The following is a 19,699-nucleotide window of genomic DNA, read 5'->3' on the forward strand; positions in this document are numbered from 1 at the left end:
ACCTTGCCTACCCACCCAGGTCTGGGGCAAGAAAGAAAAGCATCTCCTAAATGATATGCCTCTGTGAATTAAACGTGAGCACGATTGTACTCTAGAGAACTGGAGGTGCGTCAGAAGTGCGTCTTCTGTATGTAATTACACCAATACTTCACACCTGACATGTATGCATACTTAGTTTCCGCCTCCTTGAATATATCTGGGGTGGGGATGGGAAAGAGAGACAGTCCATAAACACAATAGGAATTTCCTCCCTGATAATGTGTGGACGCCTGCTGTCTTCGTGACCGTCATCTCTGCCACCTTCCAGCCCCTCTAACAACAGTTGCTTTCTGTACGTATCTCCGCCCTCTTCTCCTACTAGCAATAGGAGTCCGACACGAGAAAGGCCCCCGCGGTGTGTCCCGCCTCTTAAGCCAGCCGAACAATCGCAGCAATCCACATTTACTTACGTATAAACGCGTTGCCTAATTCTTTCAGGCCCCACCGAGGCGCTGGCTACTTCGGTGCCTAAAGAGACACGCTCTCAGCATGGAGATGAAAAAGGCGGTACAACGCAGGAGGGAAAGAAAACAAACCCACCCCAAACCCTTCTTGCCCGTGGCTCGGTACGACTCGGGCGGCCTCAGTTCAATGGCATTCCGCTGGTCAGGCGACATGGAGGACCTTCCTCAGTCTGGAGCCGGCGGAGGTCTTTTAGGGCCGCAGTCGCAGCCGCTTCTATGAGGCCGTCTTTTCCGCCGGCGCCGCTGCGGGATGTCTGCGTGGAATTATCGCCGCTGAGGCTGCCGGGGACCGAAACGGTTCCAGGGCCGGGCATGGGGGTGAGCGGGGGGGCAGGAGGCGGAGGGGGCGCTCTCTTCCCCGAGCGGCTGCGGCTACCGCTCTGTTGCTTGGGTGTCTTCGTCTGCTACTTTTGGTACGGCGTCCTACAGGAGACAATGTAAGTCGTCCGAAGAGAAAACGCTTCTTTTTTTCCTAGTCCGCCCGTAGCGTAGATGTTTTTTGATTTAAGGGGTCTGGTAGAGACTTCGCAGCGGCCTCCGGGAGACTGCCCCTTCCCAAATGATAAGGGCCCTGAGAAATATCATCATCTGACATGTGCATATACCCTTTATATTTTCACTTTCCTAATGTCATCCCAGTGTCTTGAATGGAATATGGAGAATTCTTCTTCTCCTCCCTTTCATCTTAACGTTGCTGCCATTCGACCTTGCAGAGATTCTACGGTTTCAACAGCTCCGCAACAGGTAGAAATCTCACAGGTGGATGTGTGCCCCGCCATCTTCAGTGTGTGTGGCGAGGGTAACTTACTTGAGTCAACTTTTTTGCCTGCCACACAGCTGTTAAGGTCACAGGAATGTCCACCCTGCCCCCTTTTAGTAATTCTTATTTTTTCCCTTCTGTATCAGTATATCTGTACAAACGTGTGTGTGTGTGGGGGGGGGGGTTATATGTTGATCTGTTTTTAGAATATCTTACAGGTTCAAGGCAGTCAATTAAAATTAGGGAAAGCATTTTATTTTATTTATTTATTATTTTATTTATATCCCGCCCTTCCTCCCACTAGGAGCCCAGGACGGCATTTGTGGGAGGCATGTGGTCAAGAGGGCCTTGTGAGTTGAGAGCAATATTTTAAGTTTTCATTTTTAAATATCAAACTGATTTCATAGGCAGCTGCTTCCATAAAAACGAAAATCCAATTTTGCAACAGGATTTAACAACTGAACATTCGAAGTCAAAGATGGCACGCTCTAGATCAGTGTTAACTTCCTGCAAAAGGGAAAGATTTGATAGTGGGTGGAAGAGATGGTGAACAGAACAAAAACATTTCTGAGGTATAGCTTGCAGATGTTACAAAAAAAATCATCTTTTTAGCTTTATTGTAGTAACAGAAGCAAGCTACAGTTGCATGTTTATAATGAAGCACATGAGTGGATTCTAAGGCATGGTGTAGTTCAGTGGCAGAGCATCTCCTTTGCATGCAGAAGGTCCCAGTTTTAGTCCCCAGCATCTCCAGGTAGGGCTGGGAATGTCCCCTGTCTGAAACCGTGGAGAGCCATGGTTGGTGTAGACAATACTGAGCTAGATGGACCAGTGGTCTAACTTGCTTTAAAGCAGTTTCCTTTGGTCTTTTCCCGCCTGGGTGGTGGATTTACGTTTGATAGGCCTCTTTCATTCCTTGCACTCACTGCTGTCTTCAGAGGAAGTTTTGTGTGGCTTTTTTTGTAGTTTAATTTGTGTGAGGAACATAAGCTGCCTTATACTGAGTCAAGCCATTAGTCCATCTGGCTCAGTATTGTTCATACTGACTGGCAGAGGCTGTCCGGGACTTCAGACAAGGTTCTCTTCCAGCCCTGCCTGGAGATGCCAGGAACTGAATCCGTGACCAAAGCAGATTACTCTATTGACAGAGCATGTTTCCTTTCCTCTCGTTATTTGGTTTTGCTCTTCTCTTTTCTCATCTGTTCCTCCATAACTAGAGTACTTTGAGAATTTTGCTGCTCTCCCTTCTTATCTGTCATCTTGTTTTTTCCTAAGCAGCTGCTTTCATGCAGCTTTCAGGAATCCACACAGATTTGGAAAGAGCTATAATGTGTGTGTTCCTGTGATTTGGGGGGTGGGGGTGTAATGCTGTCGAGCAATTGTGCTTCTACAGTTCTGAATAATGTGTTCCTCTTTAGTACCCATGACTGCAGGGAGCAAAAGATCTTGATAGCCTTTGGCTCGCAGAAAAAAAGCAAATGTACCTTGGCCGTTCTGATGTTCAACCTACCGTAAAACATGCATAAGTTAAGTCTCTTGGTGTCTCTTCCTCTGTAGTTAACTCTTCCCTCTCAATTTGGTTTTCCTGCAGTACAAGAGGCAAATATGGGGAAGGAGCAAAGCAGGAAAAGTTCAGATATGCTCTGTCTTTGGTCTTTATTCAGTGCGTGATCAATGCCATTTTCGCAAGACTGTGTAAGTACTTATTTTTCTTTTATTATTTATTGATTACATTATATCCCACCTTGCCTCCGAGGAGCTCAAGGTGGCATGGTTCTCCCTCTCTTCATTTTATCTTCAAACAACCCTGTGAGGTAGGTTAGGCTGAGAGACTGTGACTGACCCAAGGTCACCCATTGAGCTTCATGGCCAAGTGAGGTTTTGAACCGTGGTCTCCCAGGTCCTAATCCACCACTCTGACATTGCCACATGAGAGGGTGAAGTAGTCTGACCACCAAACCACTGGGCTTAGCCTGCTGCATCTGCCTTCCCATTCACTCACAAAACAAACCCCTAACCACTATCCTGTTAGGAAGAGGTGAAGTCCAGTATTGCACACAGATTCACTGAAGGGGAGAAAAACAGCTTGGGGGAGGGTGATTTTATCAGAAAAATAGCTAATGGGGAAAGGGTTCAATGCCCTCTTTTCTCCACCATCCCAGCTGCTCATACAATCAAACCTACAGTTTTCTGATGATGCTTTCCATTAAAAAATGTATTGAGAGAAAATTACATGTATAACATCTTGTTTGGTTATAGTGGTTAAGGTGTGGGACTATGACCTTGGAGACCACGGTTCGAATCCCCACACAGCCATGAAGCTCACTGGGTGACCTTGGGCCAGTCACTGCCTCTCAGCCTCAGAGGGAGGCAATGGTAAACGCCCTCTGAATACTGCTTACCATGAAAACCCTATTCATAGGGTTGCCATAAGTTGGAATCAACATGCAGGCTGTCCTTTTCCATTTTGGTTGTAAAAATAGTTGCCAACCTAAGGCTACAGACTTACTTTTAGGGTGGTTCCCTCCCCTAAAACAAATGTGTTTTTTTCAAACAAACGTCGGGGGGACATTGAAAGGGGGGGCTTTCAAACTCTGTTGAGCTGCACCAGAGTGGCTTCACCTCTGCTCTATGTTCTAATGGTCTTTGGAGATAAGAAGCCTGAGCGTATCAACTTTTCTTCCTTTTTTGTATGAAAGTAAGCTCTGTGCAGCTCTGCTGTTGGGTCAGTCTGCTCCTCCTTTGTTGCCAACATAGTTGTTTCTTACACGTTTTCTCCCCAATCAGTGATCCAGTTTTTTGATACTGTCAAGGTGGATCGGACACAGAACTGGCTGTATGCAGCTTGCTCCCTGTCCTACCTGGGTGCCATGGTTTCCAGCAACTCAGCCCTGCAGTTTGTCAACTACCCAACTCAGGTAAAGAAGGCCAGGTTGTCGGAGTGGTGCTGGTGGTAGCGGGAGATGGAGAGGGTTTGGAAAAGTGCAATGTCTCCTCCTTCCTGGTGCGGAGCTTGGCAGCCTTTTTACTGTAGCATGGATGGTGTCTTAAACCCAGAGGATATATCGATACCCAGTTCCCTTACCAGCTGCATAAATGTGGCAGATGTACTGTTCTTCCTGGGTGATTCTGAAATGGTTCTGAGATTGGAAGATGGGGATATCTTTGATGGGGCAAACTATCTTGCATGTCTTAATCGGTAACTTTTGGTGCTCAGAGTCTCGCAAACAAGGCCTGTTCCAGGATTTGAGTGAGACCCTCTCAGTGGTCCTCCATTAAAGAGGAAGCAGCCAAGGTAGCACATGGCTCCAGCATTCATCCACTTTCCCCTCTTCTCTCGGCTCCCCCTCCCCATACACACACACCTGCCCACTTTTTCTTGCAGAGGATTTGGGGGTCATTCTTCATCCGCTGGGCTTCCAATAAAGCTGAAAGTAGCACAAGCTTCTTATGTTGTTTAAAACTTCCCTGCAACCCAGAGCCAATGAGACTGTCACTTGCTCCTCCCCTGCACCTCCTGCGATGTGCAGTCAGACGACGGGGCTGGGGTGAAAGAGATATGTTGTCTCTCTGGGCACACTCGGCAAACGTGAGAGTGATGGCTCAGTTGTTTCAGCAGTTCCTCCTGGGCTAGTGGATCTTGTTATCTGCTTGACACAGCCAGCCTTTGGCAGTGGCTGTGATTCCAGAGTGGTGTCCATGACCTCATTGGGATTGCTGAAAGGGAGGAATAAGATTAGAAGCAGATGCAGGACATGATGAGTTTGCAAAGAGGAAAGAAACAATTTCTTCCCCTCAAACATTGGCTTTTTACTGTGGCAGAGTTGACTCGGGTGCTGTCTGATGCTGCTGAAGGTGGGGCTATGAAATGTTAGGTCTAAATCAGGGGCTTCCAGACATTTTTTCTCCCACGGACCTCTTGAAAATTGCTGAAAGTCTTTGTAGGCCACTTACATTACTTTTCTGCCTGTTGTAGCAATTGTAATGCGCTGTGCTAGATGCTGTATGTTTTTTAATAGTATTTTTATTGCTTCTTTTAATTCTTATATTGTATTTTATTGTATCGCAACTTAAAGTCCATAGAATATAACATAAAATACAATAAAAAATACAATATAGAAACAAAAGAAGCAATAAAAGTACAATTTAAAAAACAATATGAATGTTTAATGTGCTGCACCCACTGATCTTCGCACAGACTGCAGACCACCTAAATGAAGCGTGTGGACTTGGGAACCCCTTGTCTAAATCAGTCTCTCATTTTTCCCTGCACGTAGGTCCTTGGGAAGTCCTGTAAACCCATCCCAGGTAAGCAGCTCCTCAGTCTATAACCAGAATTGTGTGTGTGCCAGGGAACTGCTTGGATGAGCTGAGCGGGTTGACAAAATCTGCATGGCTGCTGCTTGATTTAGCTGGTTTTGCTTCCAGGAGTCAGGCTTCCACAAAAGTCTTGGAAAGAGTTGGGGTGAGGACAAGAAATGGAAAGTAAGAAGGGGACGGCTGTTGAAATCACATGGCTAGTAGAATTTGTGGGGACATGGAATTAGAGCCAGAGGAGGCCATATATTTACCGAAGTCCTACTTCTGGTCATTGGAAGGACCCAGTCACTCTTGCTTTGTGGGTTTTTTCTGTGTTCATGTTCATCAGGTTGTGTGCCTGTCTTCAAATTGCTGAGGACTGGAAATGTCAGTTTTAAAAGAAGACAACCAAGGTTTTGAGGGTTTATTGCTATGCTTGCATTTGTTTTGTGTAGCGTTTAGTTTTTTACATGTAATACATTTTTCTTATCCCTTTTGTCAATTAGAGCTGCTGTTTTATTAAATTATTATAATAATTTTATAAATCTGTTTGCTTTCCTACAAAATATCTGTTATAAACTTTTGTAAATCTTTATTAAAAATAAAATATCAAAGAGAATTATAATAATTTTATCAATCTATTTACTTAAAATAAGATCTCTGAGAAGCAATCATTCAAAATCCTATTTAAAAACACTATAAAGTTGTTTATATTAGAGCAATAGGAGCAGTGATCATTCAAATAATTTCATAGCTAAGGGAAGCCTTTGCTCTCTGCCATTTCTTTAACGAGCCTAGAATGGCATGTTTATCCTCCCTCACAACAACCCTGTGAAGTAGGCTAAGCAGAGAGGTAATGGCTTGCCTAAGGCCACTCAGTGAACATCCAAGCCAACTGGAACTCCTAAGCTTGGCTTCTCCATGTCAAAAGCAACCATCCTAATGCTCCACTGCAGGTATGTATGCATTGAGATATCTGTGCTACCCATCACAAGGATTGGGTAGGTCATAACACTTTACATAACGATATAGTTAAATGAAAGGCATGCTAATAGTAAATCACCATAAATCAAATTTAAAGTGACCCTTAACCCACTCACCAAAAGCCAACTTGAGCAAGAAAAGTAGCAGAGGATATTTTGAAGGCTCTTGATTTAGCTTGGTTTCTGAAAGTAAAGAAGGGTGGCATGGGAGCCCCATGTGTGCTGCTCTGAGCTGCTTGGAGAAAAAGCAGAATGCAGACCATACAAAAATAAGCACAACACGTAATCCAATACTGGCTCTTTATCGGTATGCAATGTCTGGTGCTCATAGCATCACTTTCTGTATAGGTTCTGCTGCTGTACACACAATGAGGGACACCTAACTAGGTCCTGGCGGTCTGTGTAGTTTTTTAAAATAACTTCTGCTAACAGGATCGGAGAGCTCATCTTGAGTTCCCACATTTTATAGTCTCATGGGGTGACTTCAAATGCAGCATCGGCAAGCACTAGATGTGGGTTTGGACAAGGCCTTTACCATGGCCATCTTCTCACAGGAGCAGATGGAGGCTCAGGAAGTTTGGTGTGCCACTTGCTAAGGAATAAGGGCTTAGTAGAACAGCTTCCCTCCTTAGGACTTGCCTGTGTATCTTGTTCTGTGGAGAAACAATATTGCTGCAGTATAGAAGCTGATGTTGCTGACAATCTGCAAAGGCCTTTGGCTGGGTATACTTCCTAGCAGGGCTGCAGGGAGTCATCTTTTTATTTTTCTTTCAATTCCTCTCTCTCACTCTTTCTCTCTCTAGTCATGCTCCTGGGGGTGACGATGCTGAGAAAGAAGTACCCATTGTCCAAATACCTGTGTGTCTTACTGATCGTCACAGGAGTGGCCCTTTTCATGTACAAGCCAAAAAAGGGAGGAGACCTCGGGGACGACCACACCTTTGGCTACGGAGAACTTCTGCTGGTAAGACCTGAGCTGTTTGAATGCTCTGTCATTTTTTTCTTTAGCCTTCTAGGAGCTGGCAGAAGAGAGGCAGCAAACATCCCTTCTGCAGCAGCCTGCAGCATTTCTGTGCTGGGTGCTGGTGATGGGGCTTTCTCCACTGACAGCCCATATGGTTTCTCTGCTGGGCACCGAGGGGGAGGGATGGAGGGCTCAGTCCCTTTGCCACCAGTCTGCTTGCTTTCTTGCTTGACATGCAGGTCCTTGTTACATGTGGCTCCCAGGCAAGTGCTTCAGCACAAGGCTGCTGCAGTATGCCATGCTTCACTTGGTGCTGGTTTATTTCTTAGCACCTCGGGTGTGCTGATGGCAACGTGGACTCTTCTCTGCCACAGGGGTGGGGAACCTGTGGCCCTCTTAGATGTTGTTGGACCAAAGCTTGTGGTTCAGTCCCAGCTGGCTATCCAGGACTATACCACGTCTCCGCATGTTGAGGGCTTTGACCTCTTAGTGCTGGATGGGACACTACGGACGAGCACATTTTTTTCATTAAACATGTTACTGAATTTTCAAATAAACATGTACAAATGCAACAACCAGCCACAACCTGTAGCATCCAGTAAATAGAAATAGCATTTAATAAATCCACAGTTCACATAAAGTAACCCAACCATAACCCAACATGCATCTAGGGGGGGGGATTGTAAAAAGATCTGTTATTATCAGTAAAGCTCATAAACAGGAACCATACCTACGCCTTCCATTGCTGGCAACCTCCAGCTGTGCTGCAGCCAGCAAATGAGACCAGTTCCTTATGTTGGATTGTCGGGTTGGCATCACTTTCGAGAGAGCAATGCTAGAGCAGGATCTGGGTGTAGACCCTGCGACCTAATATCAAAGATTAAGCTGAAAGCCCAGTCCCCAAAACCAGCACAATTTTTGAGACCCACACCACATGCACAATAGTGTCCCTCTTTCCCCACAATATCGCCAGCATAGTGACGAGGCAGAATGGAGCATGTGGGAGAGCTTAAGAGAGAGACCTCGGTGTTGTAGTGGACAGCACGATGAAAATGTCGACCCAATGTGCGGCAGCTGTGAAAAAGGCAAATTCCATGCTAGCGATAATTAGGAAAGGTATTGAAAATAAAACAGCCGATATCATCGTGCCGTTGTATAAATCTATGGTGCGGCCGCATTTGGAATACTGTGTACAGTTCTGGTCGCCTCATCTCAAAAAGGATATTCTAGAGTTGGAAAAGGTTCAGAAGAGGGCAACCAGAATGATCAAGGGGATGGAGCGACTCCCTTACGAGGAAAGGTTGCAGCATTTGGGGCTTTTTAGTTTAGAGAAAAGGCGGGTCAGAGGAGACATGATAGAAGTGTATAAAATTATGCATGGCATTGAGAAAGTGGATAGAGAACAACATCATCTATTGCAACCCCTCCAGGGGTGACATGGCAAAGTGGGTGTGGCCAGCAATGTAGACAGGGTCATACCCACTTATGTACATGCACCACCCTCTCTCTTTCTTTCTCTCGCTCTCTCTCCTTCTCCCCCCCCCCTTGCTCCTTCTGGTCCCTCTGATCATCACTGAGCGCTCCAGAAGCAGCAGGGGGAATTGCGCTGCTGGGGTCTTGGATGGGATATTCATAGAGATGTGAAGGCCTGGGAAAAAAATGGAAAATTTGGGGGGAAATCATTTTTCCCCATTTCTACCCCGGGGTTTTCACATCTCTAGCCATTCTTCCATTGGTTTACTTTCCCTGTTGTAAAGCAGGAGCGGCAGTGGGGAGAGGCTAAAAACCAAGACTAGTGCCACATTCTGCTCTCTGTTTATGTAACTATATTAAATCATGCAGGTCAGGGTTATTTGCATACATTTAATTGCTTCCTTTAATGACAATAAGCTGCCCCCTTGATTTTTTTTTTTAAATTGAAAGATGGGGCAGAAATCCACCAAACAAACAACAGGTGCAAAAAGAGATGAGGTCTTCCTCCCTTTTTCATCTGTTCCATTTTCTGAGTTTGGCTCCTACAAAGTGAACATCGGACCTGGGAGATTTAAGTTCATATCCTGACACAGCGATGGGCTTCTCTCCCTCCCTCCCTCTGTCTTAATTTATACATTTATAAAATGAAGAAAATGCTGACCACCTTGTAGAGTAGCTGTAGGCATGAACGAAATAAGGAAATGGTAACATAAATCTCCTTTTTGTCAGAGTTTTTTGGAGGGGCAGGAAGATGTAGATTAGACAGAGGCAAGTATGAAAAACAGAGGCAGGAGTAAGTGTCTGGAAAGCTGTGCATGCAAGATGGAGATTCTTAAATCTTCATTAGTAACTGCATGCGTGTGTTAACTTTTCTCACAATAGCGGCTAGGTATCAGCCCCTTCTTAAAACAAAAGCTGCAATTCACAGGTTTTTGGACATGCCACTGATTTCCCTACTGCAGAACCAGATTTTGCACGTTCCTCTACGACTATTGTGCTTATGGAACATGTGTGTGATATCAATCCCCCCTTGCTCAGCAGGGTTTTGTTCAAATCTGCGTACTATTTTCAGTAATGCCCATGTCTGTCTGTCTGGTTTCTCTCTTGCCCCACCCCCAGTTGCTGTCCTTAACATTGGATGGACTGACCGGCGTGTCTCAAGACCACATGAGGGCACATTACCAGACTGGTTCCAATCACATGATGTTGAATGTCAATCTGTGGTCTACTTTAATCCTTGGAGCCGGTAAGTACCTTCTTGGGGCACAGGGAGAGGAAAAGCCAGGGCAGCCTGGTCTGAACCACATCAGGGGAGCAGCAGGTGGCTAAGCACATGTGCCTGTGCCTAAGAAGGGAGGGGAAAGGAGTCTAAGTCTAGTACAAGAGCTCTGGGCGCATTGGAATCCTTATGCGTAAGGTGTGGAGCGGTGCGTTAGCTACTGTATTGATGCATGTGGCCTCTTTCCCTTGCTCCTCACACAAATGATTTCGTAGTACGGTAAATTCACCTGCAGAAACCTTTGTTTCCACACCTGAATTGCTGTCCTGTGCAACTTCTGGAGGAAGGGGGGGATATAAATTCAATAAATAATAATAACAATATTTGCCAGATTAGGGTGAACATTTCCTTGGTTAGCTGCTAGATTGTCCAGCAAGGCAGTTTGAAGCTGCGAATGGTGATGGCTGCCCCTGCCCCAAATGGAGGACCATTCCTTACATACATCCCAATGGAGCTCTCTCGCTCTCTCTCCTCTCACTATCACACACTCTCTCACGCACACCCCTGCACACACCTTTACTCTTTGCCTTAATATTGCAATTCAAGCAGCAGCCAACCACATCTCTCCTTTCAGTTCTGGGTTGTGACTGCTGTGCAGTTCTTCAGATAGCCATGGAGTGGTGCTGATGTCACCAGTAGGACTCCCCTCTCCAAAAGGCCGTTTTTGTGTGCATCTCACTTTTCCCTGGAGTTACCCATTGCAGCTTGGCAGTAACAGTCTGTTTCCACCGTTTGGTGTCTCCCTTGTTCTAACAATGTGGGTGGCTTTCCCGTTCTGCTTGGTTTTCAAGAGTTAAAACTTTGCGTATTTGTTTTTGTGTGCAATTGTTAGACCTCTCCACTGAGGTTGCCTTAGGAAAAACGGCTGATAATTAATGAAAAGGAGAAGTCCCTTGCAGCCAAAGTAATTTGGAGAATGATTGTTCCCCTGTATAGTATTTTAAAGCAAGGCAGTGTGTTAAAATGAATTCTATAGAAGCCACAAAAGAGCCTTGTGCGCTGATCAGCCTGTTGTCTCCAAACTTCACATTAGAGTGCAAAGCTTCCTGCACTAGGTGAGTCAAGCTGTGGTCCACAGTGACAGGCAAAACCCTCAAAATACAAAAAAAAAGCCAACCCCAGCCCTACAGGGTTTGTTAGCTGGTCTGAATGTAGGGAAGATTCTTTCAGACTGCAAGAGGAAGTGCGATCAGCCTAAATGTGAGGTTCAGCCCAACCCTTTAATCTCTCAAAAGACTAAATTTTTAATGGGACACCAGACTACCTCCTAGTGACACATATCTAGCTGTACCGTCTCTTGATGGCCTAGAACAGAGGTGGCCCACCTGATGTTCCTGGACTACAAGTCCCATCATCACTGGCCATGCTAACCGGGGCTGACGGGAGTTCAAGTCCAACAACATTTGAAAGGCCACAAGTTCCCCACCACTGGCCTAGAGAATGGTCCGTAGAAGAAGGTGACGCTACCTTGGGATGGGGACTCTTTCAACCCCTTGCAGGTTTCCTCTGAGATTCTAGGTGAAAAGGCTTCAGCTGTTCAGTGTCTGCAAACCCCTTTTCAGTACAGCTGCATCTTTACCTGCCCCACACTTGCTGTCATATAGGACTTCAGGTGTAGAGTAGATGGGTGTGGCTTGGCCAAAATGGCTTCACAGACCACACGGGGAGGCCTGGCAGGCTGGGGGTTCCCTGCCCTGCTTTATATGCTGCTTTTGCTTCCCTTGGTAGAGAAAGAACTCCATTCCTATTGAAGGTGGTGTGGGGCTTTTGTGTGGGTTTGCAGATGAAGAAGTATAAAGCAGCAAGACCAGCACCCATTCTTCCACTTAGCGTTTCTCTAATTTTCAGTGAGGATTTGTAGGGCCTTAGACTTTATTAAATGGAAGTAGTAACTATTATGGTAGATGTAGTCTCCTCCTACAAGCTCTTTAGGGACAGGGATCCCCCTTTCTGTTTTTGCTACTGGCCCAGCACCCTTTGAGAGGAAGGGAGCTGTCAGTTTAAATAAATGTTCTATCCAGGAATATTTAAAAGCACTTGGCTGTTGTTGAAATAGAAAAAGGAGAGGGGCGAATTCAAAATAACCATGTGAAAGTTCACCAAAACCACCAATGGAATAGTGCATCAGAATGCTTTTATATGATTTATTTTTAATATTTTATGATAGCATGCATGCAATAAAAATATTTTGATGCATTTTTATAAGTTTCTGACAAGTTTGGCAGCTTATCTTTCAATCTGTCTGGGTCTGGGTCGGTGCCTGGATGGGAGCCTACCTGGGAACCTCTTGTATAGTGCCTCAAGTTTCATGATGGAAGAAAGATGGAAGGTGCATATTTAGAAAAATAATATTCATAGATGCAAGTGAACACTACTGCAGTTACCTTGGCTGCATACTCCTAATGCACAGCTAAAATACACAAAGTAGCAAGAGGAGGCAGTTTCTCCCCAGCCAGCATTTTTATGGTTTGGGAGAAACCCAAATTTGGAGGTCAGCTAGTGTCATCTGGCTATCCCCTGTCAAGTGAGAATGCTGAGCCCAGTAGGTTGTTGGCCTGATCCAGCATAGCAGTTTTGCAAGCTTTGGAGCCAGATAACTTTGGGCACTGGCTGATCAAAGCAGACAAAGAAGAGTTCCTTCTGTTCTTCTAAACATTCCCACTGCCTTGCAGGTATCTTGTTTACAGGAGAGCTTTGGGAATTCTTGAGTTTCACTGAGCGTTACCCCAGTATCATCTACAACATCCTTCTCTTTGGCCTAACAAGTGCTCTGGGCCAGGTGAGCAACCAGCATTTCCTGTTCGGTACCATGTATTTCTTCATTTGCTTGCTTGCAGTTTGACCAGCTCACAATGTGCTTTTTAACCCTTGTTTTGTTCTCAAGGAGTGTGGAGAAAAGTAGAATATAGACTGCTTTTTTTTTTTTTTTTAAAGGACACTGACCCCCCAAATGGCTTATATGTGAGAACATTTCCAGAGTAGGAAGCATTCCACCCCTTCCCAAGGTTCCTCTGACCACCACCAGAACCAAGTTTGGGTTATCCTGATAAGATCTCCTGAACAAGTTTAAGAAGTTTAATTCTATTAATTTGGGCATGAATTGAGACAATAGTTTCTGTCTCACTACAAGTGTTAAAACGATTGTGTTGTCACATATTACTGCTTTTGGTGAAGGGTCACTGCATACATTCAAACTAATATAGGGGTGGGGAGCCTTCAGCTTCTGGGCCAATCAGCCCGTGAAGCCATTTTCCCCAATCCGTGCCTACCAGCTGACATCACTAGCAAGGGCAGGCATTTGAAGGCGTCCTTCAGCTGATGGGCCAATCAGGGCACGCTTCCAGTCTTTTCCGTGTGAGCGGGGAACATTTGAAGGTGCACTCCGATCCTGGGCGGATCAGAGTATGCCTTTAGGGTTGCTTGGAGGTCCTGAAAATAGGGACTTCAAAGGGAGGCGTCACCTGTTATCACTGTGGCTTGTCAACACACCTGTCAGCTTTTGCCTGCCAAGGGTTGGGGAGATGAAGATTTGGTCCTCCGGCCACAAATGTTTCCCCACCCCTGATCTAACTGAATGGTCACAGACTGTGCTACTTACATTCCATCGCCATTTAACTCTAACTTCTCCATGCACTGATGTGTACCTGCCAGCTAAAGATTATGCATCATGCATCTGATGAAGTGGTCTCTAGTCCGTGAAAGCTTATGCCATAATAAATTTGTTGGTCTTTAAGGTGCCACAAGATTCTTTGTTTCTAAGACAAGCCTTGCAGGAATACCTAAGGTCTCTGCCTGTATTATGTGAGTCAGGATGGGAAGAGAGCTGTGTTGTCTTCTTCCATTGGTCCCATGCACTACAAGTGCCCTTTAACTCCTGCAGATTCCCAAAGACTTCATTCCCTTGTGTGAACATGCATGTGCTGTGGTTCATTTCTGAAAAATTAACAGGAGCTCAAACCACCCTATATGTCCCACACTTGGAGATTCTCGATGCTCTGCCTCTTAATCCTGCACATGAAATCTGGCTGTGACACTTAATGGTGAGGAAAAGACATTTTGCACATACTCAGAGGGGCCATTTCCATTTACAGTCTTGCATGCTCTGTAGCTGAGCTTTGTATCATCTTTGTATCCCTCACCGGAACCCGTTTGCCTTGTAGTGCAAATCATTTTCCTCTGTTACTTGTAAAGAGTGCCTTTTGTCTTTCTGCACCCATGCTATGTTCAGAAGCCACACATTTTGCTCTTTGCAGTTTGCTTTGCCCAAGCAGTTTGTGGGAATCAAGCCACTGCTTTTCCTCTTTGTTTTGCCCTCCACGTTTAAGTAGCAGTGCCTCTACATTCCCTTGTACGCACAAGGGGGAATGCAGGACATCATCACCGTTGAAAAAGAAAACTCTGCCCAACCCTTACTGGCCCAGGAGAATGAGAAGTAGTTACTTTGTTCCCCAGAACTGTCTGCGCTGCCTATTCCAGGCACTCTAAGGGAGAAGGGCCGTATGGCCCACTGTGACAGCTGGTCATGTGCCAGTGTGTCCCACAGCAAATGGCCTGGGTAGATGCACTCGCAGGGAGTCAGTAGCAGCATGGGCTTTCTTTCTGTATTTCCAACCTGACTGCCCATTTTTCTCCGTCTTGTTGCAGAGTTTCATCTTCATGACTGTGGTATACTTTGGGCCTCTGACCTGCTCAATCGTCACCACAACCCGCAAGTTCTTCACCATCTTGGCTTCAGTCATCCTTTTTGCTAATCCAATCACCAACTTGCAGTGGGTGGGCACCATCCTAGTATTCCTTGGTAAGTTTTGGTAGTCTGGTGTCCCTTCTGTTGGTTTGGTAATTTCCTAGCAAAGTTCCCAAGGCAGTTCAGCAGAGGAGGAAATCTCATGTTTATGTGGCATTTCCTGTTGTACGGGCAGTCTGGTTAGTCCCTCCACGTGAGGTTCTGTGGGCAGGAGGATAAGACTGCCCCCTCACACTTCCCCAGGCATTCGGGAGAAAAAATAAGGAATTTATTTTTTTTGTTTTAATCTGTTTACAGACTCCCAGGGTAGCGTCCAGTTTAAACTAACCAATGCGATAAACATTTCCATATAAAACATTAAATACACAGGAACAGCAGCCATCAAATCAATAAAATCTATGCAGAGCTGTCAAGAAATAGTAAAACCAATTATAAAACATGCTGTAAGGCCTGGGCAAATAAAGAAAAAAGTGTTTGCCTGGTGCTGTAAAGACATCAAAGATAGCACCAGGCAAACTTCTCTGGGAATTGCGTTATTCTAAGTACCTCCCCAGGGTACCATAGGTGAGGGAGAGGAGACCTGCAGGAGGGCCTCCAATGAACAAAGGATTGTGGCCGATTCTTGGTGGGAAAGATGATCTCTTTGGTTGTGGCACCTAGAGAGTGGAACATCTAGGTGAGCTTTGAATTATTGTTTTGTTTTATTTACTTCAGGAAGCATTTTTTAAAAAGATAGGACTATCTAATTGGGGGGGATTACTGTGGAAATGCTCTATAAAAACCAGTGGTTGGTGGGAAGAGTTGGCTGCTTGGCAGAGGAACCACCACTTTATAAGCCCTGCTGGACTCTCGCCAGCCAAGGCAAAAGGTTGGAGGGAGCAGTCTGTCATCTACAGTGCCATGAAAAAGTATTTGCCCCGTCTGATTTTCTGCATGGTTGCATATTTTTGCCACTGGATGCTATCTGATCTTGAACCAACCCACAAATGTCACTGAGTTAAAGCAGTTCTGCATGGAAGAGTGAGCTGAAATTCTACCACGGAGCTGTGAGAGACTGATCAAGAACTACAGGAAGCATTTGGTTGCAGTCATTGCTGCTAAAGGTGACTTAACCAGGTTTTGAGTCTAAGGGGACATTTACTTTTTCACATGGGGGCATTGGGTGTTGTGTAACTTTCTTTAATAAATAAACAAAATAAGTATCAAAATTTTGTGTTATTTGTTCACTCAGGTTCCCTTTTCCCTAATATTAGGTTTGGTTCAAGATCTGATAACATTCAGTGCCAAAAATATGCAGCCATACAGAAAATCAGACAGGGCAAATACTTTTTCACGGCATTGTATCTATCTGTCTATCTATCTTTTCTTGCCAGTTTTTCTCTTCTCCCCTCACTTGCTACCAATGGGAGGGAAAGTAACCCCAGCTCTAGGGAACCATGGCCAGAGATGAGGGAGAGTATTAGATCCAAAGCCTCTGCTGATACCCCTCGGAGCACCCTCTTTTGGTCCCAGTCATGTTTGCAACGTTGCGGGCAGGTCAGCAACAGGGCTTTTCCTGGCTGTACTGCAGAGGCCTCTTGCCATGGGCCTCATCCTCCAACCACAGAGAGTGAGGTTCACAACACCCTACAGCCCCTCAGTCACTCTCCAAGGGATTATAAAATTGCTGCCTTACTGGGCTTTGGTTTGTTCTAACAAGCCACCTTGAGTGTATACATGAGTATAGGAAAGGAGGATATAATAGAATGAACAAATACATAAAAATGGGCCCATCCATCACCCCAGACTTCCAGACCACTATGGTCAGAGAGGAGAGAGCAAAATACCCACTTCTGGTTATGTTAGTCATGTACATTTTTGGGTGTGTATTCATATGTACAGGTGCAGATATATGGGGAGAATGACAGACATTCCAGGAGAGCAAAGTTGGAGAGTGCATGCTTATTATGGGTTGCAAACAGCCTCGCCCACAAAGAAGAGGGAAGAATGTGCATGCTTGGGAGAACCCCGAGATATGCAGAAGTGCTTAACAAATACACACACACACACACACACACGCACACACACAAAGGAGGACAAAAAATGAAACAAGTAAAAAGATATGTGTGTGTGCACTTGTGCAGAGAAAAACAAGAGGGGGAGAAGAGGAAGGAGCTAAAAATAATGGAGCTGGTCAGCCAAGCAGCCTGCACACAGCGCGAGCCGCACTTCAGCTACTCCTCCTCAGGCAGGGAGGCTGTCCTGTTTGTGGCAGCCTCCCTGCCTGAGAAAGGGAAGCACTGGAGGCACACCGAGTCTGTTGAAAGCCAGCACAATCCTCACCTTGAATGGCTGTTGGAGAAAAAGCTGGCAAGAGAGAATCCAGAGGGCAGAAACGCTTCTCTCTCACATTTTTTATAAATAAAATCATGCGTGCGCACAAAAAAGCTCAGTCTCCTGTGGGGATGGCCTCTTAAAGCCAATGTTCCCTTTTGTTTCTCTGCAGGACTTGGACTGGATGCCAGATTTGGGAAAGCATCCAAGAAAACCTCGCATTAAGAAGACTTTGGCTGGTTCTCTTGAAAACCTCAAATCTTAACAAACTGTTAACTTATTGTCTTACTCCCCAGCACCTGTGATCATAAATGGACTCAGGATGAGTGTTTGGGGAAAGGGGGTTTTATGGGAGCATGGGGAGGGATTGGTTTGGCTTTGTCGTTCCAAAAAAACTTGGAATATTTTTTTTTTAATCAAGGGTTTTGTTTTAATTGAAATCAAGGATGTGACGTTTTCCACATGCACTGCCCCAGGAATCAAAACTGGGGTTGATGGGTGGCAAAAAAAGAAGAAAAAATTGACAAAATGAGAGGAACTCTTCATAATAAATAAAAGGAGAGATAGAGATGTTCTCACGTTTTTATTCACCCTGTATCTCTTCACTCTTTAGAGGCTTGCAGCTTTTAGATGTAGCCTTCCTCTAGGTCAAGCGTGAGAACCTTTTGCTCTCCAGATGCTGCTGAACTACAACCCTTGCTGGGAGGAAGGGTGGGATAGAAATCAAATAAATAAATAAATTTCCATCAGCACCAGGAAGCGTGGCCAGGGATCATAGGAGTTGTGGTTCAGCAGCATCTGGAGGGCCAAAGGTTCCCCCCACCTGCTAGCAAGAAGCGTACTATAGTCACAAATTAGTGTAACAGTTCATGGATCTTAGAGTTAAAATTACTTCATGGACTAGCTCTATTCTCCAGGAAGCCAACTGACCGAGTCATCTTCTGTATGTTTACTCAGATGTCAGTCCCACTGTGTTTACTGGTGCTCACTCCCTAGATAAGCATGCATAGGGCTGCATCCACAGATTTAAGAGCTGGATTTGAATCTCAGGTGCTGGGGCTCCCAGCCAGCCTCTGCTATGAGCTCGTTAAAGTAGCTTTGGGGAAGTTCCTCCCCTCCAGCTCCCAATCTGTAAAAATGGGAATAACAGGGCCCTACCAGTCTCTGATCAAAAAGTCTTAATTAGGTATTCAAAATAATGTATGCAACTAAAACATTCCTCGCTCCCTCCCTTTTTTTTGTATGCTGAATTTCATACCTTTTCACAAGCTTTACATAAGCTTAACATAGGAAACCTGCGTTTGGGCTGTACCATTTCATTCAGACTGTAGGTAGAGTCTTGTCTATACAACTTGGATATTCTTCCATACAAAAATAACATTTTTTTAATTCCCATAGAATGTCTAGCAAGTCTGGGAGAAGGCCAGGCAAGAACTCTTCCTCACTCCCATCTAGATTTATCTACGTAGGGAATTGATTGAATGTTCCTTCATACAAGAAGATGTGAGCTCTCTGCTACACTCAGAAGCGGTAAAGCCCAGTGTCTGTCACCTCTGAGACCTAGGTCATATTTGTCTTTTAGAAGCCAGGGCTTTCTGTTTAGGAGAAGAGGTATAGGAAAGGGAAAGGCTGGAATGTCACCAGAGCAGAATAGGGAGTAGGAGCCAAAGGTACCTCTTGGCCTGTGTACTTTCATTCATAATTATTTCAGCTAAATATATGATGTGTTTTCTACATGAAAGATGAGACCATCAAAATTCTGCACTATCTACCACCTTTTGTACTAATCTGGTATTGCACCAAAAAAGGAGCTGCTTTTGGAAAGGTAGAGGAAATTGTATGGAGTTGTGATTTTTTTCAGCCTAATCACAAAGCAGTCATGTTTCCCGTCCTCATGAATACTGGGAGAAACTCGAGAGGACTGTGCCAAGGTGAGTCATAGACACGCAAATAATGAAGTGAGTAGAAATAAACCCAAATCCTTTTATCTCAATCCTTGATGATGACGAGCACTTCTTTTGGCCAGCTTGGACATTTTCAAGCTGCAGTTTATTTTTCTATGTGTATCTCTCTTGCTGGCTACAAGATCATACAGAGACTTGGCTGTAAACAGCTGCAGCCTGCAAGGGCTGGCAGCAGTTTCTGTCATCGCATAATGCCCATCTAGTGTTTGAGCTGTTTTGCATAAAAACAATACAATAAAGCCACTTTTTAAAAAAGGCAAATTTGAAAGAAGGTGACTTTGGTTTTATGACTTCTGCATACAGTGTAATCATTCCTGGAACGTGTTCATTCTCTCTCAAGTCTTCAGGTGATTATTAAAAGCAGGAGGGAGCAGTAATTTCACAGTGACAGGCCTGCCCAAGTAAAGTCTCAATCCT

The 19,699-nt window shown here is 45.0% G+C and overlaps 1 protein-coding gene across 1 annotated transcript; it reads left to right on the forward strand.

Annotated features, from left to right (window-relative positions):
- Window positions 1-459: 459 nt before the first annotated feature.
- SLC35B1 (solute carrier family 35 member B1) lies at window positions 460-17,886 on the forward strand. Its single transcript, XM_061589701.1, has 9 exons — window positions 460-940; window positions 2,855-2,958; window positions 4,051-4,181; window positions 5,541-5,571; window positions 7,349-7,509; window positions 10,102-10,228; window positions 12,934-13,040; window positions 14,906-15,059; window positions 17,491-17,886. The coding sequence occupies exons 1-9, from the start codon at window positions 720-722 to the stop codon at window positions 17,541-17,543; spliced, it is 1,089 nt and encodes a 362-aa protein (XP_061445685.1). The 5' UTR covers window positions 460-719; the 3' UTR covers window positions 17,544-17,886.
- The last annotated feature ends 1,813 nt before the right edge of the window (window positions 17,887-19,699 follow it).

This window comes from Rhineura floridana, chromosome 11 (assembly GCF_030035675.1).
Source record: "Rhineura floridana isolate rRhiFlo1 chromosome 11, rRhiFlo1.hap2, whole genome shotgun sequence".
In the NCBI taxonomy this organism is placed as follows: Eukaryota; Metazoa; Chordata; class Lepidosauria; order Squamata; family Rhineuridae; genus Rhineura; species Rhineura floridana.